Here is a 25,296-nt window from a genome sequence, read left to right on the forward strand (position 1 = left end):
ATATGGTTGGTCTCTTCCTTTCGATCTGACGAATCTGATAAATGACGTCGTTTTGGGTCGTTGGTAAAATTTGTTTTATTTGCGACATTTCGAAATCGAAAGAACTGAAGGACTCTGATTGGTCAGTGTTAAAAAATCAGCCAATCAGAAGCTTTCTCCAAACCTTTTGCTTTATAATTGGGAAATAAAACGCAATGAAAGTGACGAATCTAACGGAAAGATTGCCGTTTGTGACGATCTGTACTATGAAAATTACTGTCAATCGAAAGTAGTCTTTGTCTGCTGCCTAACTTCATGCGATCCGGAAAAAGGAAGTTTCAGTCGGACCAAAGTTAAAGCGGTTTTTGATAATCTCTTTGCTATTTTTTTTTTTTTTTGAATCAATTTTTCAAAACAAATCTACGCCGCATATTGTTAGATGCACCCATCGAAAATAAACAATAACAACAGTTTGTATCGATCTGCGGTTGAAAATTTTTTTGCTAACTATGCTGGTATTACAGAAAGCATACTGACCATATCCTCACACGTGTCGGTAAATAGATTTTTGTTCCTTCTATCACCACAAATTCCTCACAAGGTTGGCTCTCTCATCTAAGTTTATATCTCTGGGATAGTACTGCACTCTACACATAGAATTATAAAGATAGACTAAGCGCTCCTGTACGAGGCACTGACAATTACATATAAGGGACAGAGATATACCGGGAGGACTGCTCTTTCTTTTCAATCGGCGTCATGGTGGGAGACAACGGAACAGAGGAAGTGGAACAGCTATAGATACAGGCGCATAATTTCACCTCATCCCCTCTGCCGCCTCGATCCGCGCCGCAAATATCGTCAGGGAGAGAGAAAGGAGTACTCCCGGCATATTTCTGTCCTTTAAATGTTTGATTCAAGCAGCTCATAAGAACGCTCAGTCTATCTTTATAAGTCTATGACTTTACACGGCGGCTGCACCGAAAACCTTCAATGCCAGCCAATACTAGAACGTTGACTGAAAATCACTGATCTCTACTATAGGCAGAGATCAGTGCTGAAAATATCCTCAGTCAACGCTTCGTGATAATATTGTATAGGGGCAAGACCGTGGTCGCTGCCAATTCGTAGTAGACTGGTAATGCCACCGCCGTCTTATATTTTGTTACATTTCACAACTACCAGTTGATTCATGGCGTTCGCTCTTATAGCTTTGATATAAAGTGGTTTAAAGTGTTTGTAAGCAAATATGTCCAGAAAAGCAAACTGCTATGTATCAAATTGTTCCACCGTAACATCTGTACGGCATAGGTTTCCAAAAAATGTAAGAGATGTATTTCTTACATGGAAACATCGTGCTCAACACCCGAGTTTTAGCGAACTTAGCGCAAACATATTATGTGTAAGACATCAAATATAAACTAGTCTAATTGAATCATCTATTTAATCACCCTCCTTTTAGTAATAATTTTATAATACGTGAAAAAGTATTCCTTACTCTAAATTCGATTTTGCCGCTACCAATTCCCTATTAGTCTCGTTAGTACCGATTGCAACCATGGCAAGGTGAGTGGTGCTGCCTACAGGAAAACTTGTCCCCCACCTCGGAGGACTGCAGATACGCTTCTATAGTTCTATTTAGAATTGCGGTTCCAGCGTAAGTAGTTTATTTTCCACTATTGACAATTGTTCGCGTTAAGTGGTTCAAATAATGAGTGTATATGTTAGTTTAACGCGTAATTTTGAAGCACAGAATTTACGAAGAATAGCCAATAAATACTTTTGCTGATATTGATTAAAAAATTCAAAATGTGATTGTTCTGATTATGGTGAACTATTCTAACCTGCAAGATAGGCGCAAAGCCTGACTTAACCCGTATGTGTTCAGAATCTGAAACCCATTAGCCTTCGGTAATCATGTTTCGCAAGTGAATCGCATTCAAATATATTTTGAAAATATTCTCAAACAGTCCGAAATTTTTAACTAAGTATTAAAGGGCAGTCAGTCAAACTTTGATAAGTGTAATTTCGTTCAAAGTTTTCTTGAATGAACACAAAGAAAATATCTTTATAAACTTATATAGACATTCAAAATGCCGTGCTGGTACTACGAGAAAAAAGAGCTCCGCAATACACCATCGATTCAGGATGGTATCGACTACGAGACAGAGTGTCGATACCGCAAGGAAGGCGCTAGGTTCATTATTGACACTGGAACGAAGATGGACCTTGGATATAACACTATGGCGACCGGTGTTGTGTACTTTCACAGATTCTACATGTTTCACTCGTTTAAGAATTTTCCTAGATATGTAAGTGCATATTCAAACTGCTTTAGATTTAGATTTACTCTATGCACAGATTCATATTTAATTCTTCATTATCTTACAAAGGTCACAGCCTGTTGTTGCTTATTTCTTGCCGGAAAGGTTGAAGAAACACCTAAAAAATGCAAAGACATTATAAAAACTGCTAAGACGTTACTTAGCGATCAAAAGTTTCTGACTTTTGGAGAAGATCCAAAGGTGCGTGATTTTCAAGCCTTGAATTGATTTGTAGATGGCAATTTATTCAATTTGTTATTTTGAAACTGTACCAACATTTATTTTTATTGTATTTGCAGGAGGAAGTGATGACGCTGGAAAGGATTCTTTTACAAACAATCAAATTCGACTTGCAAGTCGAACACCCGTATAGCTACCTATTGAAATATGCAAAGTGTCTGAAAGGCACGTGTTTTCTACATGCGATATCGATATAAAATTTTTATCGCTATCTAATCACAGCTATTATTCTTCTCGACTTTTCAGGTGATAAGAACAAACTACAAAAAATGGTGCAAATGGCGTGGACGTTTGTAAATGACAGGTGTAACTTCAACAATTTTCACTTTATTCTTCCTGAAAACTTTCATATTAATTGATTATTTAGCTTTAACATATTTTCTTGCACTTTACCGTTACAGCCTCTGTACTACACTCTCCTTGCAATGGGAACCGGAAATCATAGCCGTTGCTCTCATGTACCTTGCTGGTAAATTGAGCAAATTCGAAGTTGTCGACTGGAACGGAAGGCTCCCGAAGCATCTCAGATGGTGGGACATGTTCGTCGAAGACGTGACCATGGATTTACTTGAAGGTTCGAAGATGATTGTAGTATAGGTCTATAACTGCAAACATCCATAGCATAACAACTGTTACAGGCTCCAACATGTTTGCTTAAAATCAATCTTGTCAATTACAGATATTTGCCATCAAGTTTTAGACCTATACTCGCAAGCAAACAATGCGAAGGCACCGGATTCTCCGCCGCTTGTGTCGACTCATGAAGGAAATAGAGAATGGGCCACAATACCCACTGCTAACGACGTTGCCGCTAGTGCTCCAGGTATATCCTAACATATTTTATCATTCAATTATAATTTTCGAACAAACCGAATATTAAATCTTACACGACAAAGCTATTGTTCAAGACTATTTCAAATGAAAGAAAATTTGTCAAACGTTTGTTAATAATTATCTTATTCACAGCAACACCGAATAAAATTTCAAAAATTGAAGTTACCTCCAGTGCCGTAAACGGCTCCTCAAACGCGGATGCTACCGATGGTTCAAAGCCAGTTGAAATACCGGCTCACTTTCCTCCGTACCCCGCTACTTTTACACCATCTTCGACGGCCTATCCCCCTGTATTCCCGCCGACAAATATTTCCGTTCCACCGCCGTCCGTCACGACGATTAATCACATCGTTTCGGCTATGCATCCCTTCAATTCATCAGGTGCAATTCGACCGCCAGCACCAGCTCTCGCTCCACCCACGTTCCAACCCTTTCCATACCCTGCAGCGACAACATATTTTCAACCTGGGAACCCAGCACCGCCATCTACGACACAGAGAGCTTATTACCCGCCCTAACAGACCGACAATTCCTAGGTTTACGATGTAGAATTACGGTTAGGTTTATGCAAATTGTGAACTTTGTACCGGAATCCCATGTTGATGTTGTTATGTACTCGTTTTCCGGTCATGCATGAAATTCATTTTGTAAAAAATTGCTAGCAATTTATTATTGATTCATAAATCAATATCTAGGTGAAAAGAATATACTAAATGATATCATAAATGAAGAAAAGCGTGGCATTAAGCAAGCGATATTGCTAAATTTAAGCAATAGTGACAGGTACGAAAAACCGTCTCTCCTACTACAGTCGACCATTATCTCTTATCAATAGTAGTTTCATTTCTTTACAATAGATCAAATACATTTGATTTTCAATCGCTTCGGATACAGCTGTATGGAAATTTTTTATAAATACTATAAATCAGTAAATTACAATTAAATACATATGTAAAATAATCGCCAAGGTGTTGATCATTTTCACAAAGTGTACAATATCATATTAAAAATTCAGGAATATCAATTGCTATTATTGATAATAAAAGTGAGATATGTACCAACAAAATATTGACATGTCAACAATCTCTAACTTCAATCCAATCTCAAGATGTCCCGCTTCTGAGAGTCCAAGCAAGTATAAAATTATTCGAATCACAAGAAAATGAGGTACGGAAATAATAATTTTTATTACAAAGTTTATCAAAGAAGGCACAAACGACATTATGATCTACATGTACAAATTACCTCTGCTGCTAAAACTACTCTGCTTGAAGACTGGATCGTGTAATAGACTACCTGGAATGGCAGAAAACAATTTCACCAAGGGCATAGCTGTCTCCGAATCGAGTAGAAACTCTTCCACGTAAAGTACGTACAGCACAGCAGAGAGTTCGAATATTTCAGCATACGACATTACTGGAATGTGAATAATTTTATCGGTTGAGGAAAATGAATTTTCCCACACGGAACTGATGGCAAAAAACGGTTGGCCATTTAAGATATAATATTACAAATACAAACCTCCAGCTGCAATTCCATGAACTATATTGGGTTGTTTGACACGTTCGACGTCATTCAACGGCGATTTACCGCTTTTGGTGGACAGCGATTGGAGAAAAGACGGCAAAATCGGCGCGACGTCTGATTTGTACGACGAAACGTGCTGGCATGTTAGAGTTATTATCTTCTCGGCGTTCAGCAGAAAATCTGTCAACTGAAAAACACAATTTGAAATTATCGCGCGCAATCGCAGTACGATTTTTTTTCAATCATTCAAATTCCGAACTATCTTGAGAAAGTCGATTGCATGTTTCCCGAATTAACGGTCAATTTTCGAACATCATGAAGTCACTGAGTAATAACGATCACGATATTATCAGTACGAACAATTTTAAGCAGATTGCAGACAATGAAATAAATTGAATACAATTCAGTTACCGTCGCAATAAATTCGGTCGAGTGTTTCGCGTCCAGATCCGGACTGACGAGACAGGCGTACAAATCGTTGTTGATTTTATAAATATTCGATGCTTTGAATCTTCCATGCTCTATAATGCATATTTCGTTCTCGCCTCTGCCGACGCTGCACATTCTCGTGAAGTCTGAAACAGAAACCTCGATTACGATGGTTTCGAAAAAATACCCTTCTTTCCCATTAGAGTACTGCAGAGCGGTAATTCTATTACAATGATACTAAAATCCATAGATCCTACAAAGTTAGAATACCAGATACGACGCTTCCTTCGACAATAAGGAAAGTCTTTATCGACGACGGCATCACGTTGTCTCCGGACCATCGTAGTTGATACTGGCTATAAAATAGATAGATATTTCATGTCTTTGCTGAACGTTCAGTCTAATCAATGGACACTTTCTTTAGCGTTGAATAGTTTAAAATCGACTATGGATAATTACAATTGCGAAGCATCGAGCTCGTCGTCGTCCCAAAAGGCTCGTGATTCCGGCTCAACAATTTCACCGAAAATTTGAGCCATGATTTTTGATATGTGTAATACTTGACGATGAACAAGAGAAACGTAACCTCACTTTTCTCCACTCAAATTAACAGCAAATGCATGATACAGCTGTTTCTAAGCGAGCCGTACGGCAGCGTCGGAGGGCGCAACAATGAGCAACGCGCGCAGAACTGAATTCAAACGATTCGATTTGCCCGCGAATAATTCTACAAATTTCATCGTCAGAATATGTGTAAATAAAAACAAAAATCTCAGAAGGATATGCACTAAAATACCGTATTATTATATTACAGTGAGATTACGTACTAAATTTTACCTGAAAATAAAATACGAACGAATTATTTCAAGGCAAATTGATGAAATACGATTTCTTTCAATTTAACCTAAAGACACAAAATGGCAAAGTATTATTTTCTCATTGATATGGGTGTGCGAAAAAAGGGAGACAGAAGTTCTTTGTTAATTTAAATACCATTTTAAGCTCTAATTAAAGACAAATCGTAAAGAACGAAAAACTTTGGAACTACGATAGTTAGACGATATTTGATAGGCGCAAAAGTTAGACGCTAGCCGGTAGCACAGAGTCGCCAATCTATACATCTTGGGTAGAGTGCGAGGCAGTTGGTTCGTTGAAGTCGTAGTCCGTCCGTCAGGTGGAGTAGCGCGTGTGTCTCAAGTGTCAAGTGTCAAGCAGCCATATTCTCGTATTCTAAACTCGAAACACAAGTAGAAATATTTGGTGATTTTAACGAAAATAATTATTAGATTGAATAAATAATCCGTGCGCAAAAATACCGTTTGAGCAATAATGACTGACAAAAAAGGTAATTATCCAGCAAAATATCACTATAATATCGAATGAAATTACCTCACGATTATTTCGTTTTCAACAATATTATAATATACGAGAAGAAATAGAGAGAAAAAGAGAGATGAGATAGATAGGGAATATTTTCGATGTGATCTAAAAAAATAGAGAAAGAGAGAAAGAGAGAAAGAGACAGAGAGGAAAAAAAAGGAACGTTCGAAAATTAGGTGAAAAGTAGACGCGACAAACGGAAGAGAATCGTTGAAAATTAGCGAGCCTAACGCACGTCCATTCCTCTCCAAGGATAATTAACGTACTCGGTGTAAGTAATGAGCGATTGTTAGGTGCGGAAAATTCGCTCAATACTGAAGCAATCGAATCCCGCTCGGTAAATATCAATCGTACTCGGATCGGGCTTACGCGTATCGATTGAGCGTGTCATAAAAACCGCGTCCGGAACGAATCGGGATGCAGCATAAATTCGTTCGAAAAACTTGCAATGCACATCCCACCAAGTAGATCAATACTCCGGCCGACCTACCGACGACGCGATTCTAGTGTGTAGGAATATACAAAATGGCCACCGGCCTTGGAGAGAACCTGGATAGAAATTAAATGTACCCACGTATACCCCGCATCTCTTTTATGAGTTATGATTCGCGGAGGAACGTCTTTCGCTCAGTTTCTACGCGATCGTTATTTCACAATATCCGTAAAACATGTCCACGAATCGAACGGTCGAGTGAAAACTTTACGCTGATATTATGTTGCCTAGCTTCCAAGCTCAATATCATCATTAAATACATGTTAAACAAGCGTTGCGCTTTTGTCTGACGAAATGGAACAAAAATACGAATTACACATCTTGTTTCATTACGCTTGAAGACTTTTATCATGAAAATGGAATTAAAAAAAAAAAAGATAAAAAAAAAAAATAAAAATAAATCGGGTATTCTGTATGCTAAATTGGAACATCGGATATCGTTTACGAATATGTTTGATTGTGTTTAGTTCCGGTCCGCAGAAACGTATTCTTGATTTTCGTATGTTTCACTTATTTTAAGAATTCTCAAAGTCGCGCGGCCATTGGAAAATGTCTGTTTTTTGTCAAACGGTGTTTCTCTGTATCCAAGAATTCGTAACTTAGGGACTACATTCTCTATATCCGTAATATATCCTGAGTTAAGAATTATTTCATTATAATCGTTGATGGCAAAAAAAATTTGGTTTTTTGTAACGTCCGTAACTCTGAAATTTCTGAAAATAATACTGAAAAATATCAATGACGATAAATTGTTCTCTACATATGAGCCAAACGACCTTAGAACGGTTTTCACGATATTCGCATAACGACTTACGGTCCAAAGTATGGCTGATGGTAGCATGAAATATTTCACCGCAACGTCGAGCGAGAAAACGTTCCCACAATTCTGCGCAATCGGTCGTTATCTCGGCATTTTTCATCCCGCCGGTGTCTCATGCAATTTAAAATTATTATAGGGACAACCGAAGTATCTTCACACTCAATAATGATTGAATAAATGATGTTTTAACACTCCAAAGCCTTTGAATTGATAATAATTGTAACTAGAATACAGATTCCTTAGTTGTATTCCGATTGCCGAATCTTTAATTGAAACGTCTGGTGTGGTTTCTTTACAGTTTGAAAAAAAAAAAAAAAATAATAAAACCATTCTCAAGAAGATGCATGGTTAACATCTTCGTTACGAAATTTAATTTCACCCAAGAGAAGAAGAAACAAATCGGTGTGAAAGTCATGACAAATGACTCCCGGGAGTAAGTTGAGGTCGATCTTTTTTTTTTTTATGAATTTTCAGGTACCTACCTACCGCCGGATATTTCAACGGAGTTCGGTTCGTCTCTCCTAGCAATACTTTTCGTCCTGAGGAAAAGGTCCTATAGGGTATGCCTGGCGTTTTCTTTTTTTTTCTTCTATTGTTTTACGGTTTTTTGCATCCATACTTTCATTTAAACCGTGTGATCGTTAGACGTTCAGCGAAAGGAAAGTAAAAAGTCGGCTTTTCCCATCTCCTCCTTAAAGAATGCAATTGAAGAAAAGGACGGGATAGTGTATAATTTTGTGAAAAAACTGTAAAGAATGACCATCAGTCGGTATTCGATATTTCAAAGCGCTGCAAGCTCAGACTTGGAGAAAAAAAAAGAAGGTCAATTCATAAAACCGAAAAACGCGTGCAACGAAATATTTTTATTAGACGCAAATCAAACAGAGCGAATTCCTTTGTTCGTTAAACTTACGCAGCTTCTTGACAAGGTGAAAGAAAAAAAAAAAAAAAAGATGGCAATCGTAATCGATTCTCTTCGCGAGATGTTCAACTTTATTAGCTAGCTGAAGAAAAATAACTGCCACGGAGTACCGTTGAATCATCGTTTATGTCATCTTATAAGGTCGAATGAGGGTGTGACTCGAATTAGTTCTGATTTCAATATATTCCAATGAAAATTAACCCAATTTGCATATCCTTCTGACGTTCTGTATTCGTACATTACAGTTCGTTAACCTTCAACGGAAGGAAAGTGACTAATAAAACTCTATGCAAATTCCACTCGACAGTTTAACGATAATCCTACTTGATGATTAGATGATAATTTTACTTAACAGTTAAACGATGATAATTGATTTGACTCGATGTCACGACGAATATTAAAAAAATCGAATACATGTGCGTATCGACATTTTTACCCATCTGGAATTGGTACCGAAAGCTTGAATAAAAAAAAAAAAAAAAAAAAAAAAACAAGAACAAACAATTACACTCTTCTTAGCTGCGATTAATTATCGAGCGGATTATATTTTTTCGGGCACACCCTTGTATCTTACCGTGAATAAATCAGCGTCTAAAGTTTCGTGATAAAAATATATATATATATACACACACACGTACAATTTGGCATTTAAAATTACCTCGAGATTACGTGTACAGATATACATATAGCACTGACTGATAGCCAATTCGAGTATTGCGATATCGATAAATCAGCGTTCATAATTCGACACGCGGAAGTCCCGGGGCGTTTTTTTTTTTTTTTCTTGTTATAAACGTAAGTACGATATTTCAGCGCGCGAAACGTCGCCGAAACAGAAAGCGAACGAACGAACGAAATAACAAGCGACGACAAAAAAAAAAAATAAAAAATATATCTTCAAAAAAGAAAAAGAAGAGTATACGTGTATACAACGCGAATGATTACCGTGAAAACGAATTCGACGACGAAAAACGAGAACCGAAAAAAATATAATTAATGTAAAAACAACAAGGAACGGAAAAAAAAAATGAAAAAAAAAAAAAAAACAAACGAAGACGGGTTAGTGCTGGTGGTTATCGTCTCAAAGTGTGAGGATATAGAGGCCAAGGTTGTGCAGGGTGTCGATGTGTTTGCAGCGGATTGATCCAAGTCAGTAGGTGGAGCCAACGAGCGAGCGACGCAAGTCCAGACTAAGCCACGTATCTACCTAAACCTTCTCTATATATTATATATATATATATATATTAAATTAACTCACTACATGTCTATGTGCCTATTAGTGTCTATGCATATATCTGTATGTATATGTATATATTATATAGTACACACGTGTACGTATGTATAATCTATATATATATTAACGCATTATATCGATCGCCACCCTGTACGTGCGAGGATCGTTGGGAAAAATTGATAATAAAGTGAAGTAAATAAATGAACAAATAATTCGTAAGTCTGTTTTCAATAAGCATGGATTTTAACGTTAATTCGGTACCTGCGCCTTTTGCTTCATACGCGCATACGTAAATTTTCAATTACAATAGACGAAACGTAATATTGTTGTCTTTCCTACGTTTTTTTTTTTTTTTTTATTTTTTTTTTTCCAGCTTATTGAAACGTGCGTGTATTATAGGAAGAAAATGTAATAATTATCGATTCGATATTGATTGTATCACAAAACGTCCGAACTTCAGGGTGACGGGATATACATACATGTACGTATACATACATTGCCATGTATATGATATATCTACATCAGACCTGGCCTTAAGAAGGGCAAAAACGAATTTTAATGGTCTTACCCCCATACTTTTTCCCATAAGAAAAGCATCGGTTTTTCGGGATTTTTAATCGTTTTTTTACCGCTGCCGTAATTATCAGCTAAAAAATCGCAAATTCTCAGAAAATATTGACAGTTGTGTTATCCTTTTGTCCAATTTTTTGGAATTCGATGCAAGCATTTTTGGACTAGATCGATCACATCTTTATTCTCTAAAAACGCGGAAAAGAGTCGATCGATCTAGCCCAAAAATGCTTGTATCGAATTTCAAAAAAATTTGACGAAAAGGTAACATAACTGTCAACATTTTCTGAGAATTTGCGATTTTTTAACTGATAATTACGGCAGCGGTAAAAAAAAACGATTAAAAATTCCGAAAAACCAATGCTTTTCTTATGGGAAAGGCTTCTTAGGCTTGGGTAAATATGGAGGGAAAATTTTTAAAAAATTCGGACATTTTTTTTGAATTATTTCGAACCAATTTCGGGGGTAAGACGATTAAAATTCGATTTTGCCCTTCTTAAGGACAGGTCTAATCTACATATATATATAATATATGTATATATATATCTGAGCGTAATAAAACAGAATAACCGTATACCACCTGATATATAATATTAGGTAATGGAAAAATCGTGTACAGCAATTTCTGAACGGTTTGGATTTTATTTTATTTTATTTTATTTTATTTTTTTTGTCAACCTTCTCCTCTCGAATCGAAATCATATGTACGATATACAAACAATGCGTATTTTTATTACGCTCTAGGCATATGTATACACATTCCTATGTATAGATACATATACATACATATATATATGTGTATGCATACATACGCACGCCCACACTTATAATATATAACGCCCGCGTACGCTGAGAGTCGAAAGGGTTGATCGTTTCTGGTGGAATATAAGAAAGCAAAAAAAATATATATGTATATATGACAAGATTACACGTCCGTTTTTACACGCGTATAAATTAGACGTCGATTCTTTGCGTACGCGCGTTGTTATTAATATTATTATATTATCATTATTATTATTATTATTATTATTATTATTAAATACGTACCAGAATGTATATCTTTACATTACTATATATGTATATATATGTATACATACATACATATATATAAATATAAATATGCACACAAGTATATATGTATATATATATGTGTATATATATATATATATATATATTTGCATGTATATAAAGTAAGTGATTTTTTTTTTCCTACGGCTGATTAATTTACAACCGAAATTTCGAGCGATTAATTTCATTATACATGTAATACATATGTATAAAACCGACAATTTTCTTCTCAGTACTCTGTTACTGTATATGGGAAGAAAGAAAAAAGTAAGAGAAAAAAAATTTCTCGACGGGCTGGTTCAATTGTCGTGTGGTTGTGGCCGATGAAGGAAAAGGAAAAAAAAAAAAAAAAAAACACTTACTATGTATTATCGATACGCCGAAATTGGTATTACCTGTATACCGAAGCCATAACGATAACGATGACGATGACGATAATGACGATGATGACGATGATGACGATGATGATGATGCATGGCTACAGATATATTATCGATTTCGACGTATCGTTAAAAAGTTGTACTGAGATTGTGGTATTGGTTGTTTGCTTAGAAAAAGATTATTATTTATTTATTTTATTTATTTATTTTTTTTTTTTCACATATTTATTTATTTTTATTTTGAAGGCTGTATCCGTGACCCGGCGAAACGAAACTTGACAATGAAAATATACCGCTCTGAAAATAATATCAATATCGCGAATATAAATGTTCGTACGACAGTATTGCAGCAGTTTCTGAATTTGTGTCTGATAATTATTCGACCAAAATTTTACCGGGACACAGTATTACGCCGGAGAGAGGGACGAAAATATAATGTAAAAGCTCGACTTTAACAACGTTTCTTTTCTCCATCGAAGTAGCTCACTTTTAACACTATAGTGCATGACGCTTTTATTCTTGATTACAAGTTTTTGTATATAACCAATTAAGGATACCTTGTACTAAACGTACGGGGAGGAAAGAAAAAAAAAAAAAAAAAAAGGTTCTCAAATTTTTACAATATTTTGAAACAATTCGAAAATATAACAGAAGAAACTTGTAGTCAATATTGCATGATTCAAATATAACTAGCATATATATATACACACATATATGTATATGTATATATATATATATATATATATATATGCATGTATGTATATTAATTGCAATAAATAGTATTTTGTTCTTTCGAGATTGTTTACTACATAAACAATATAGGTATAATTCGTTACACGCGAACCGTAGTTACGAAAAAAAAAAAAAAAAAAAAAAAAAAACATTGTTCTAGTCTTTCTCATAGCCTTTGGTCATTGTATAATAATAATAGTAAAAAGATACATTTACGTGCATTTTATGCATATATATATATGTGTATACGTATATAACGAATTATATATGTATGTATGCACTTGTATGCATGTATGGAAAAATTAACGGTGATCGAATTTAATTGAAAATCGAAAAGTGAACGAAAAGAAAAACAAAAACATTGATAACGGTCGTAAAATCCGTCGCGTATTGAGAGAATATTCCAAACCGATGCTAACGAAGTTTTAAACAAATTATGTCTACCATGCATTAAAGTATTTTCGGTACGTAATTCGATTTCCTTTTCTTGTCTTTTAGATTATTATTGTATGAAGATATTATTATTTTGTTTCCATAAGCTGCATGATATGCATAGTTTTTATGGTAATTAATATTACTACATATATAAAATGATTATCTCTGCGCTCATACGCCTTATTATTTCAGTCTTCGTTCTCGCGTATTTATTGTATATACATAACGTGTATACAAGAATTCGTATTGTGTTGTTTAAATATTTTTTTAACAACAAATGAATCCGGCGAAGGCGACGAGGCATCTGTGCGCATGGTTGATCAACGCATGTCGATTATAGAAGTATTTTATCACGTTTTTAAAAAAAAAAAAAACGTCGAGCACCCCTTTTAAGAATTTAAAGAAAAATATTAATTACGCTTGTTCTTTTTCTAATTTTTTTTTTTTTCTTCTCTCTTCACATCCAACTTACGGACCCGCAATATTCATTCGAGTCCTTTTCAGCGTTCTTCCGTTCGATTTCACGCGGTCGAAGAGACGAGCGAAAAAAAAAAAAAAAAAAAAAACCGCGAAAAACTCTCTTAAAAATTTGTACAAAGTTTACAACAGTTGGAGAAAAATGAAGAGAAAAAAAAAAAAGAAGGAAAAGAACGACGCTGTTTGCTGTTTGCTGTTTACTGAATTGTTTTTGATTGCATGGTCTTTTTTAAGAAATTTTCATTTGTCTTGCGGAATGATACATCTATCTATTTAAATATTTATAGGAATTAATCCCTCCGTCGTCACCTTTTCAACGATATTTCGTTTATCTCGCTTCTTTACCCAGTCGAGTAGATGGAACGAAAAATTTTCTCGTGTTATTTTCATATCTTTTCACAGCCACGAATTAAATATAAAATATAAAAAATAATGCCAGCCTACGTGCATGCGGTAAGAAAAATGATAAACCAGATTGCACGCGAAAGGTGCAGACGAAGGTTTCTTTTCTAATGCTATATTTATATTACGTGTATACATCGCACGTTGTTGCTGCATGTCTATTTGTTTTTTCCTATAGGTGAAAACAAAAGATGCACCCATAAAGTTTATACCTATATGTATATTCTCTGCAGTTAATAGTGAGCTTAATAAAAATAATGATGTTTCGTGGGCCCGAAGCGAAAGTAAAGAAAAGTATAAAAGAAACGTGACAAACGGGTAATGAACGTGAAAGAAAAAAGTAACGAGAAAAAAAAAAAAAATTTACCAATTTTTGCACAGACTAGAAAAAAATTTAACAAACAGTTGTCAAATTTTCAACCGCGCCGAAGCATAGCTGAGGTTTGTTATTTTTTCTTTACATATTTTTCTTCAGCTTTGACGCACGGAGCATCATTGTTATAAACGTTAATTACATACATCATATAGTAAAAATGTACATTCGAGTGAACTTATACCACTTAGCTTTTTTGTAAAAATAATATATACATATGTTTTTTTGGGTTGATATTTTTCATTTGTTTTTTCATATATTGTTTTCATTTTTTATTATACATAACGTGCAATCGTCTTGCGGTTTATAAGGCCGCTTTTCCTAAACGCGTTGAATTCGGAAGTTTGCGGTATACCGTTTATCGAAAAAAAATCTCCCGACGATTCCGCGATCGGCCTTATAACGTGAGACGAGTGTACAGCTACGATGCGAACTTGAAAATACCGCACGATTCGTTTGCCCCGCAGAATTCAGAATCGGAAATGGATTTTTTTACTCACATAGGAAGCGGTGAAACTCAGCAGATTGACCGTCCGACTGCGCATGCGCGAGTTTTGTCAGGTTTTCATGCAGGCTGGCCACCTCAAGCTTTCAGCTGTAAAATTCGACTTATAAAGGTTAAGTAGGTGATACGATTTTGTTTTTAGTTGAAGCAGATCTCAAATAATTGATGTTTAGCGAATAGAGAAGGCTTCGCGAAATTTATAGTCCGGTCAAAATTGGTCCAAATTAAATATATTCGAGATATGGCTCTATTTTCGCGTTCGTGTTTGTTCGTTATTCGACCCTCAGGAACTCGAATCCATAGCCTTATAAAGATAGACTGAGCGCTCCTACAAGAGGCACTGACAATTACATGTAAAGGACAGAGATATACCGGGAGTACTGCTCTCTCTTTTCAATCAGCGTCATGGTGGGAGACAACGGAGCAGTGGAAGTGGAACAGCTATAGATATAGGCGCATAATTTCGCCTCATTCTCCTCTACCGCCTCGATCCCCGCCACAAATATCGTCAGAGAGAGAAAGGAGTACTCCCGGCATATTTCTGTCCTTTGAATGTTTGCTTCAAGCGGCTCGTAAGAGCGCTCAGTCTATCTTTATAAGTCTATGCTCTAATCTCGAGTCATTTTTGAGCTGCACAGCCGATGTTTCGAGAAACAAGCAAAGTTTGACGTTTTTTGCGTTTTTCTCAAAAACTGTTACCGATAAATGAAAAACGATTTGACCACCGTGTAGAGTGGAAAATTCTACATCGAATTGTGTCCTCATATGTCGGAATCGGAATGGGATTGACAAATTAGGAGAAAAGAAATTATTGCACTAGAATTCCCCAGATACTGTCGATAAGTAGAATTTCTTTTTTCTTCATTTGTTAATCCGATTCCGTTACACATATGAGGACACAATTCGATGTAGAATTTTCCGCTCTACACGATGGTCAGGTAATTTTTTATCCATTGATAGCAGTTTTTCAGGAAAATGTAAAAAAACCGTTAAATTTTGCTGTACGATCCCCCCTACCAATAGAGTTCAACGATTTTGAGCATGCGCAGTCGGTCACTCAGCCTGATAAGTTTCATTCTTCCAGATTTTCGCGTATAAATTGTCCAAACGACGCGATATGCGATAACGTTGGCATCGTAGCTGTACGGCGAGTAAAAAACACATTTACGATTTGATTGAAACGCCTTGCTCGTGGTAAAAGGATTTGAGGAATTACCCAACATGCAACTTGAATGACTTTCTTTTCAATCGTATCGATCATTCAAGTGTAAAGAACTCGACGATATTGATACTCGAAACCTTTTACTAAGTTTGCGCATACGGTTATGGAAAATTTGGTGTGGGCTGACGTCTATATGTTAGAAAATGCTGCTGATGATGATGATAATGATGACGATGATGATGATGATGTTGATGATGATGATGATGATGATGATGATGATGATGATGATGATGATGATGATGGTGGTGATGATGATGATGATGATGATGATGATGATAACGTCCAAAAATCTTATACTTTGGCGCCGATCCGTAGCATCTGCGACGTTGCTTTATCGCGTTTGCTACGGCCACGGCGAAGTGTAGAAAAGCAAAAAGAAAAACAAAAAAAAAAAAAAGAAAGAAAGAAAGAATTAAAGAGAGAATTTGGGTGTTTTTGCATTGGTCTAGAGTTTCTTGATTTATACGATCGTTACGATAATGAATGAAGAAAGAAAAAAATAATAATAACAATAATATATGCATAATTTATCTGACAATGAAAATGTTGTAAACAGAGTCAGTAAAAATATATAGTTAGGAACGTGTGTTGTAAGAAAATTAGATTGAATACTGCACAGGTCCCAATTATCATTAAATATATGCACAATTTATTATACGGTAAATAATCGCCAGGCTAGATCGATTTTAGAAAAGACAAAATAAATAAATAAACTAAAGAACCAAATAAACGAAAAAGAAATCCATAATCAAATAATAAATGACCCGTATGTTTAATGATGTTTGGAATTTATCTAATATATTGGATATATATATATATATATATATATATATATGCAGAGATTTGTTGTTTGCTGAATCTTGTGGATGTGTGGAAATTTAATATATTATTATTATTATTCATTGTACCACTGTACTTTATTGTATATTTACACACTACTCACAGCTCGAACGTATATAATTATATATTCAGTTAATATATTGTATACTGAATTTAAGAATGTTTTCGGGGCATTAAATAATATATATATTACCTATATAATTGACCTATTAATGCCTATTACTGTATATTATACAACAACGCCGCTATTTTACGGATCGAGAAAAGTTATTGAAAAATAATAAAAAAATTTCACACCCACGATCGATTGCAATATCTGAGAAGAAAAAGGGGACCATATAAATATACATGTATAAAAATGTGATTTTTTATAATTCAAATATCGATGGTTTCGCGTCGAGATTAAAAAAAAAAATGATTATTATATTCATATAATAAAATGAAATATGTCCTCTGATGTAATGAACTATTGGGCGTTAATGGGTTAAAAAACAATTATATGGCTTGATTTATCATTTTTCACTCGTTTTCGATTTTTTTTTTTTCTTTTTTCTGCCTTTTCTTTGTTCTCGATTGAACTTTCATACACGTTCATTATTATCTTTATAATATAGTTTATAAAAAAAAGAGAGAACCTAATTGCTTCATTTCCGAGTTACAGATTTTTCTTACTTTGAACTCACATTCATTTTTATTCTTCTTCTTTTTCCCTTTTTTTTTTTTGTTTTTTTTTCGTTTTTTATTTTTAGAAAGAATGTATTTAGCTTATATACTTTGATTGTGTAACGCTAAAATATATAATTGCTTTTGAGATCAGTTTTTATTATATATTATTATTATTAAAATATATTATTATAGTATAATTGGTGAAGGTAGGTCGTTGACAATTGTCAAAACTATCTTACTTCGGACGGGGAGATTATGCTGCTGTAATTTATTTAACCTTTATCAAAATGGACGGAAAAAATGAAAAATATAATAATATGAAATAATGTTGAAAAAAAAAAAAAAATCAACAATCAAAAATTAAAAATAATAAGAAACACATGTTATCTCATTCTCATTTTTGTACTCACACATTTCTTCAACAATGATTTCCCTCTCGAGATGTAAGACGGTTTTAATTCTGCGCATACGTACTTTGAAGCACCATTTCCGTCAGTCAATCCGTTACTCCGAATATATATAACGGTCATTAATTATCAAGGTTGAAATGAAAACGAGTAAATACCTACAGAAGTTTCTCCGTCACTCACAGAGTAAGGGAATAGAAGGACGGATGCGGGGCTTGGTTTTCTTTTTGTTTTTTCGATTGCGTTCTTTCCGTTTATCATAATAATAAATGATCTCAATTATTTTCCCAGTTTTTTTTTTTTTTTTTTGCCCTATACTTTTCCTTCTTGTTCTTTCGTTTTATTTATAACTCCGATTATTATCGTTTCTCATTGTTCATCAGTTTCATTTATATTATATAGTCACTAACTCATTTGAGCTTCAGTTTAGTAATTTAATATATACCAGTGTATGTTACGTGTAAGATATTACATACTTTATTAAACTATAAGGTATATTGCGATTGGACGGTGACTTGAAATTTTTTAAACTCCCTTTTTTTCACGCACTATGAAATTCAAAATGAATCGCGGCTATTCAACAATCATGCGCACGGTCGATTAACAATTTTTCGGATATCACATCGACACGCACATATATACATATACATATACACAGTCACACATATATATATATATATATATAGATATATGAATATGTATATATATATTAATTAATATTCTAAGGTGTGCATGGTAGAAATTACATATACAATATATGTGTATACTGTATAAGTATACGTATATGTTTATGTGTATCCGACAATTGCAATCATCGACGAACAGAAAAATATCATGGATTCGAAAGTGCGGAGTAATAAGGAAAACGAGAAAGTGAAAAGAAGAAGAAAATGAGAAATAAAAAAAAATAAAAAAACACGTCACCGATCAATAATATACACATGGCTCGAGTCAAGGTAGAATCGGAGGTGGATCGATCGGTTCATCCTATTTTATCAAGAACCGTTTGTCATTCTGTTTAAAACATTAGCGAAAGTATTGTGATTCCAACCCCGGTTTTGTACTGAAACTCGAACCATCCGCAACACGCTAGATATCTGAGTTTGTACATCTTTTTTTTTTTTTTTTTGTTTTTCTTTCCTGTTTTGTCTTTCTTTGATCGAGTGTCACCGACTTTTGTCTGTACTCGAGAGAAAGAGAGAGGGAGAGAGAGAAAAAAAGAAGAAAAAAATGCTAAATGCGTGACACATGCCGCAAAAAATATCTTTACATCGTTACAAAGAGCTAAGACTAGAGTTGGATTTGACTTGTGTTTCAGCTTACCCCGTCGCACCTCATCCACCAACCGGCTTCGTGCCAGCGCCAGCTCAGCCTGCTACATATGGCGGTAAGATATCAGCTTTTCACCGAACGTAAACACCAATTTAGTATGTTTAATTGTGTTAGAAGTGGTGCTGTTCGATTAATCGATTAATCGCGTTTTTATATTAATCGCTCTTTCGATTAATCGATTAATCGACGATTTCCGTTAATCGATTTTCCAATTAATCTTAATCGATGGTTTCGATGATTTATCGATTTATTGGAAAAACGATGAATCGAAAAACTCAGTTAATCGATCAGTCGAAGCTGCCGATTAACCGATTAATGGCACAGCATTAGTCAGAAGTGCGCAGAGTTGGCGGTTTTCCGACGAGTGTGAAGCTTGCAGCTTATGCCGCGACTTAGACGAGCGTTGTAATCACGCAACTCGGATATCGCTTATCCGCACGATTGGTACACGATATTTTTTTCCAACACCTACGAGTGGAAATTTGATTCGAGAAGCAACGAAGGCAACACTGCGCGTAAAATTGGGATTAGGTTAAGTAACTTACGCTCAATGACGCTCAAAGTGCGTAAAATTGAGTCATCCGAAAGTGCGCATGCGCCAAAGAATGTCCTAGTGTGGAAAACCGAGGGCTTCGGTTGTGCGCGGCGCTAATCTCGTTCTACCGTAACGGACGCTTCAGAGGTTTCGAAGATCGAACTTTTCGTGCAGGTGTTGGAAAAATCAACTTTTGCGAACTGAGCAGCGTTTTCATTCGCTCATTTCACTCTCCATTAGGCCCGATAGCCAAATAAAATAATCCTCAGAACTGACGATTACTTTTCGAACAGTTGCAGGAGCCTCGCCGTACGGGGTCTTCCCCAACCAGCCACAGCTCTACGCTACCCAGGGTCCGCCACCGCCAACGTATGATCAAACCCTCACTCATCCCATGGTGAGATTTTCCCCTGAAATTTAACTTGGACTGACAGCTGTACTTCATGATTTCTTCGACGTTACACTTTCACTCTTTTCCAGATGTACCAGCCTATGTATGGTCAAGGCTATCCGGGCGGTTATCTAGCTGGATATCCAGCAGCCTATGGACCACTTCAGTACTATCCTCCGCTAGCTACAGCTGCCGCCTATTATCCAGCAGCTGCGATGCAACCCGCCCCTGTTAGGCCAACGATAATGGTTCCTGTGAGTAATTTGTGGGATGCTTTCATAGTACAACTTTATAAAAAATTATTAGTTATCAAAGATTGTATGTCTAGAAAAATTTATAGGGACACTCCAAAGTTATAAGGTAACACAATAATTATGGTAAAAATTTTCTTCCGGGGGAAAAGCGATTGTCTTATTATTTTTTATATTAGAATTGTTCAATTAATCTCTCGACAAGTTAAAATATAAAGTTACGCTATAAAATACCTTTCGTACAGAACGGATTTGAGGGAGCAAGATTCGACGGAATCTCGCAACAAGTATTGCCACCACCACCACCGGGAGTAGCAGCGAATGCAGCGCAGTTAGCTGCCATGGCTGGTCACAGTGTCGCTTTATCGCAAAAGAAAGGTTCGTTCCTTGGAGGTGGAACAGAAGGTGGATATACGTTCTGGTAAACGTACGGCAAACTGAGGGGATTTGGGTAGGGGTTGGAAAAAAAAGGGCGGGGAGGGGAGGGGGGGAGAGTAGTAAAGACACGAGGCGAGACTTAGAAGAAATAATACAGAGACAGCGACGAAAGGAAGAAGAAGAAGAAGAAGAAGAAGAAGAAGAAGAAGAAGAAGAAGAAGAAGAAGAAGAAGAAGGGGGGAAAAATAGAAGAAGAAAATATGACAAAAAAAAAAAAAAAAAAACAAAAAAATTCAAAAAAGAATAATTAAAAAAAATATTGACGACAAAAGAATGAAAAAAAAGAAGAGAAGAAATTACAGAAAATGAGAAGAAGAACGTCGAGTGAAATAATCGATATTTGTCGCTGCGTGATCTATGTAGGCAATTTAATGATATATAAAATGATGATGATGAAATAAATGAAGATATATTAACGGGTGTTAATTGAGTTGCGTAGCTGACTATGGTTAACGATTGATGAATACAAGTATATCTGTTGGGTGTCGTTAAACGACGCTCCCTGATCACGCGTTATTATATTAATTTAATAATAATGATAATAATTTAAAAGAACAAGACGAAAATAAGCGTAGGTAACAAAGAAAACAAATGAAACGTATGAACGGAAAGAAAAATTCAAAGCAACAAACATTATTTGTCATGTTTGTTTGTTTTTTTTTTTTTTTTTTATATATCATTTCTTCTTTGATCATGTTAAAATTTGCTTCATTTTCTTTTTGGGGCGGAAGAGGTCAAATATAAACGACGTGGCATAGACAATCTTCTAAAACAGAAATAGTTGCAAATTGTATTTCACTTCGTACCTTCGATTTTCGTCGAAACCTTCACTTCTATTGCTGCTGCTGTTGTTCTCACCACCGCTGTCGTTTCTGCTGCTGCCATTGCGAGAGAGAGAGAGAGAGTGTGAGAGAGAGAGAGAGAGAGAGAGAGAGAGAGAGAGAGAGAGAGAGAGAGAGAAAAAAAGAAAGTGAGAAAGAAAATATTTCCTTCACAATAATACTTTTTCACTCATCATGATGCGTTGTATTCGTCATTCCTCTAACAGTTCTGTCATTAATATTAATACGAATACTCCTTATTTGACAAAACACATAGTTGATCCAAGATGTTTTATGCTTCTAAGTTTTCTTGCACACGGACTTTAAAATTAGGCGGTCATACCTGTGAATAGAAAAGAATAAATAAATAAATAAAAAAAAAAAAAAAAAAAGGCTTGTTCGAGACAGACTGTGACTAAATGGTGACGATTGTTATGCCCATTTTGAATTTATAACAAGATACTATTTTTTAATAACTGTTTAACACGGGCTGCTCCTGTGCTGTGGGAAATTTCACATTAAATTCTAGTCCAAGGCTCGTCGTGTAATCACCTGTGTAGGGATTTGCATGTTACACACGTGCGAAACTAGGGCGATAGCATTTTACATTTAGAAATAATATCGCCCTGGTATGTAAGATCGAAGCTCAGAGCTTACGATTTTTCGCATACTTCCTTCCCGTATTTGACAAGGTTGTTGTTGTTGTTTTTTTTTTTTTTTTCCCCCCCCCTTCACACTTCGCGCCTTTTCTTCAAAGTTGTCCGTCGCGCTCTTCTCTGATGGTACTTCACTGTTTTAGTTGTTACGTATTGTTGTTTGTTCAATTTCCATAGCAATTTCGTTTCATTGGTTTTTATTTTTATTTTTTATTTTTTTTTTTTTTTTTACCACTGTTTGTATTTCTATGGAAAAATTGATAAGTTCCGAAAATTGTCAATTTATACAACAAGTACGTGCACGTGCGGACAAAACGTGGTATTGTAAAACGAAAATGAATAGCCAATCTTGTGAGAACTTTGAAAAGAGTAAACAGTCTCGTTTCATAATTGTATGAAATTTCTTTTGGACATTCCTATTGAACGTAGAAGAACAAATTTCAAGCACACTTTCTTCCCCGCACATGACTAGTTTACGATTTCGGCTTTCTCAAGTGTCAAAAAATAATATTAATAATATTAATAATAATAATAATAATAACAATAATGATCACGATAGTAATAATAATTTGATGATAAGTACGTCGTAATTTCTACTGAACAATAATTTTTCAATTATGTAAGATCATTTGTTTCTATTTAGTTTATTTATTTTTTTGTTGCCACGTTTCGTCGTTGTTGCTACTGCTAATGCAGGGATAAACAAAATCGAGCTTTTCAGAAATGATTTTATCGGGCGGCTCGTTTCTTTGTCGATAAAAAGAAGAAAATGGAAAGAAAGAAAAAAAATAATAATAATAAAAAACAAAAGAACAAAATTTATAAGAAAAAACGGAAGAGAAAAGAAAAAAAAAAAATTTAGCGATAGAAATTAAGTATTGAATGAAAACATCGCGCCACGTGGTGAATTTAAGTATAAAATGCTTATGGAACATCTTAAATGCATGGAGAACGGAAAACAGATTTTAGATAATGACTATCAGTAGGCTCTTTTATAGATTCTTTTTAGGTATATATTGTAATTGTATGTTTAATATTTTATGAAAATTAAAAATTGAGAATCAATTTTCCTCTCGTAAATCATGAGAGTGCGAGTGAGTAAGTGAGACATTGAGAAAGAACGAGAGAGAGTGAACACAGATTGAAATGACGACAATTTATCATTAATTAATAATAGTCATAATAATATTAATAATAATAATATCAATAATAATGTTAGAAATAACGTATAATTTATTGATAGGAATTTAGAAAATAGTTATCGACAAGGGAAAAATGTGTGACGATCTTGTTTTATAGAACTTTTCTAATCGCCCTGTGCTGTGTATTGATCTTCGATTGATTCGTATTGATCGTAAAGAAAAAAAAAAAAAAAAAAAGAAGAAAAAAAAGGAGAAATACAATCGGTCATATTTCCATGCATTTCAAGATACCATACGTGGATGCATTTATAGCTGAACGCTCGTTGAACAATTTTTTACCATTATAAGTTTTGCCTTTTTTCGTTTTCATAAATGTACAAACAAGTTGAAAATGAATTTTATGCGTACAAATGAAAGATTATGATTTTAAAAAGTTGCCGTCTCTGTACTTTGAGACTTACCTCTAAACAATCTTAATCAATAACGCACCGAGGAAAATCGGAAGAAAATAAGGCGAAGAACAAAAAAAAAAGAAAGTAAAACGTCCTCACGAAAAGGTTCAACAGTAGTAGAAAAGAAAAAGAGAAAAACGGTGAAAAAAAAATTGCAAAGCGCAAAAAAAAACAAAAAAAAAAACAAAACGTTTTCATCAGAGTAACGGATAGTCCGACTATCCCTTTTCTATCGATTCTACTGACATGGTGTTTCATCTGGTGATAGGAAATAATAAATTTCTCTCTCAAAAGTACCTATGATAATAATTATATATAATTATATCTCCAACGAATCTCTGACATTTCGTTCAAATCATCAATTACAACTCTCGCGGGCGTTGAAAATTAACAAATAATAATTTTACTTTTCAATTAGTTACGCGGCAGAAAAATTTTGTTGAAAAACGAAAAAAGAAAATAATATGCACTTCGACACGTTTGCAACAACCGCAAGACCTTTCGCTCTACCAGCCATATTATAATGTAAATAAATTATACTGTAATATGATCGTTAGAACGAGGCCATAATGTGAAAAGAGTCTGAGGAAAAACTAGTGATCATGAAAAAAAAAAAAATACGAAAAAAAAAAAAAAATAACTAAGCTATAGCAATATAAAAATATTACGATGAAAATCTTAGATTAAAACTAAGAATTTATTTACGGTTTATTATTATGTATTATTATTATTAGATATGAATGTTTTTTTTTTTTTTTTTTTTATTCTCACGCGAAATTATTAATTATAATCTGTCTCTCTATCTCATCTCTCTGTACACATGTATTATTCGTAGTGCAATCGAATTCTCGAATAGTACTTTGAAGGATTATGAAGATGAGAAAAAAAAAAAATAAATGAAGAAGAAGATCAATATATGCGATTATAAGTACACAGTTACACATATTTTTTAGCGCGAAGTGTAAATCAACAGGTGCGCAAATAATAGTTGATAACAATGATGAGTAAACGAACGGAAT

At 34.7% G+C, this 25,296-nt stretch overlaps 3 protein-coding genes across 4 annotated transcripts; 2 read left to right on the forward strand and 1 right to left on the reverse strand.

The window, feature by feature from the left end:
* The first annotated feature begins 1,613 nt into the window (after positions 1–1,613).
* Positions 1,614–4,443, forward strand: CycK (cyclin K). Its single transcript, XM_046627552.2, has 7 exons — positions 1,614–2,291; positions 2,373–2,504; positions 2,603–2,708; positions 2,790–2,847; positions 2,945–3,117; positions 3,223–3,366; positions 3,510–4,443. The coding sequence occupies exons 1-7, from the start codon at positions 2,073–2,075 to the stop codon at positions 3,893–3,895; spliced, it is 1,218 nt and encodes a 405-aa protein (XP_046483508.1). The 5' UTR covers positions 1,614–2,072; the 3' UTR covers positions 3,896–4,443.
* Positions 4,444–4,545: 102 nt separating this feature from the next.
* Positions 4,546–6,002, reverse strand: PSMG1 (Proteasome assembly chaperone 1). The gene is made up of 5 exons (XM_046627553.2): positions 5,793–6,002; positions 5,604–5,689; positions 5,316–5,479; positions 4,899–5,091; positions 4,546–4,793 (listed from the first exon to the last, which is right to left on the reverse strand). The coding sequence occupies exons 1-5, from the start codon at positions 5,870–5,872 to the stop codon at positions 4,606–4,608; spliced, it is 711 nt and encodes a 236-aa protein (XP_046483509.2). The 5' UTR covers positions 5,873–6,002; the 3' UTR covers positions 4,546–4,605.
* A 476-nt stretch (positions 6,003–6,478) lies between these two features.
* On the forward strand, positions 6,479–25,184 carry LOC124219663 (DAZ-associated protein 2). 2 transcript variants are annotated; one of them, XM_046627555.2, is made up of 5 exons: positions 6,479–6,678; positions 19,578–19,646; positions 20,420–20,523; positions 20,607–20,771; positions 21,014–25,184. In XM_046627555.2, the coding sequence occupies exons 1-5, from the start codon at positions 6,663–6,665 to the stop codon at positions 21,191–21,193; spliced, it is 534 nt and encodes a 177-aa protein (XP_046483511.1). In that variant the 5' UTR covers positions 6,479–6,662; the 3' UTR covers positions 21,194–25,184. The 2 variants fall into 2 exon arrangements, with proteins under 2 accessions (XP_046483511.1, XP_046483512.1); XM_046627556.2 differs by lacking the exon at positions 19,578–19,646.
* The last annotated feature ends 112 nt before the right edge of the window (positions 25,185–25,296 follow it).

The sequence above is a fragment of the Neodiprion pinetum genome, chromosome 5 (assembly GCF_021155775.2).
Source record: "Neodiprion pinetum isolate iyNeoPine1 chromosome 5, iyNeoPine1.2, whole genome shotgun sequence".
NCBI lineage: Eukaryota > Metazoa > Arthropoda > Insecta > Hymenoptera > Diprionidae > Neodiprion > Neodiprion pinetum.

What these genes read in the sequence shown, in the direction of transcription:
- PSMG1 (XM_046627553.2), bottom strand. Translation starts at nt 5,872, where the DNA reads ATGGCTCAAATTTTCGGTGAAATTGTTGAGCCGGAATCACGAGCCTTT. An exon ending in GAGCTCGATGCTTCGCAATT is followed by an intron (nt 5,690 to 5,792) that starts GTAATTATCCAT and finishes TCTATTTTATAG; the next exon opens with CCAGTATCAACTACGATGGT. An exon ending in CGACCGAATTTATTGCGACG is followed by an intron (nt 5,092 to 5,315) that starts GTAACTGAATTG and finishes TGTGTTTTTCAG; the next exon opens with TTGACAGATTTTCTGCTGAA.
- LOC124219663 (XM_046627555.2), top strand. An exon ending in AAACCCTCACTCATCCCATG is followed by an intron (nt 20,524 to 20,606) that starts GTGAGATTTTCC and finishes ACTCTTTTCCAG; the next exon opens with ATGTACCAGCCTATGTATGG. An exon ending in GGCCAACGATAATGGTTCCT is followed by an intron (nt 20,772 to 21,013) that starts GTGAGTAATTTG and finishes CCTTTCGTACAG; the next exon opens with AACGGATTTGAGGGAGCAAG.
- CycK (XM_046627552.2), top strand. Translation starts at nt 2,073, where the DNA reads ATGCCGTGCTGGTACTACGAGAAAAAAGAGCTCCGCAATACACCATCG. An exon ending in ATATGCAAAGTGTCTGAAAG is followed by an intron (nt 2,709 to 2,789) that starts GCACGTGTTTTC and finishes TCGACTTTTCAG; the next exon opens with GTGATAAGAACAAACTACAA. An exon ending in CGTTGCCGCTAGTGCTCCAG is followed by an intron (nt 3,367 to 3,509) that starts GTATATCCTAAC and finishes TCTTATTCACAG; the next exon opens with CAACACCGAATAAAATTTCA.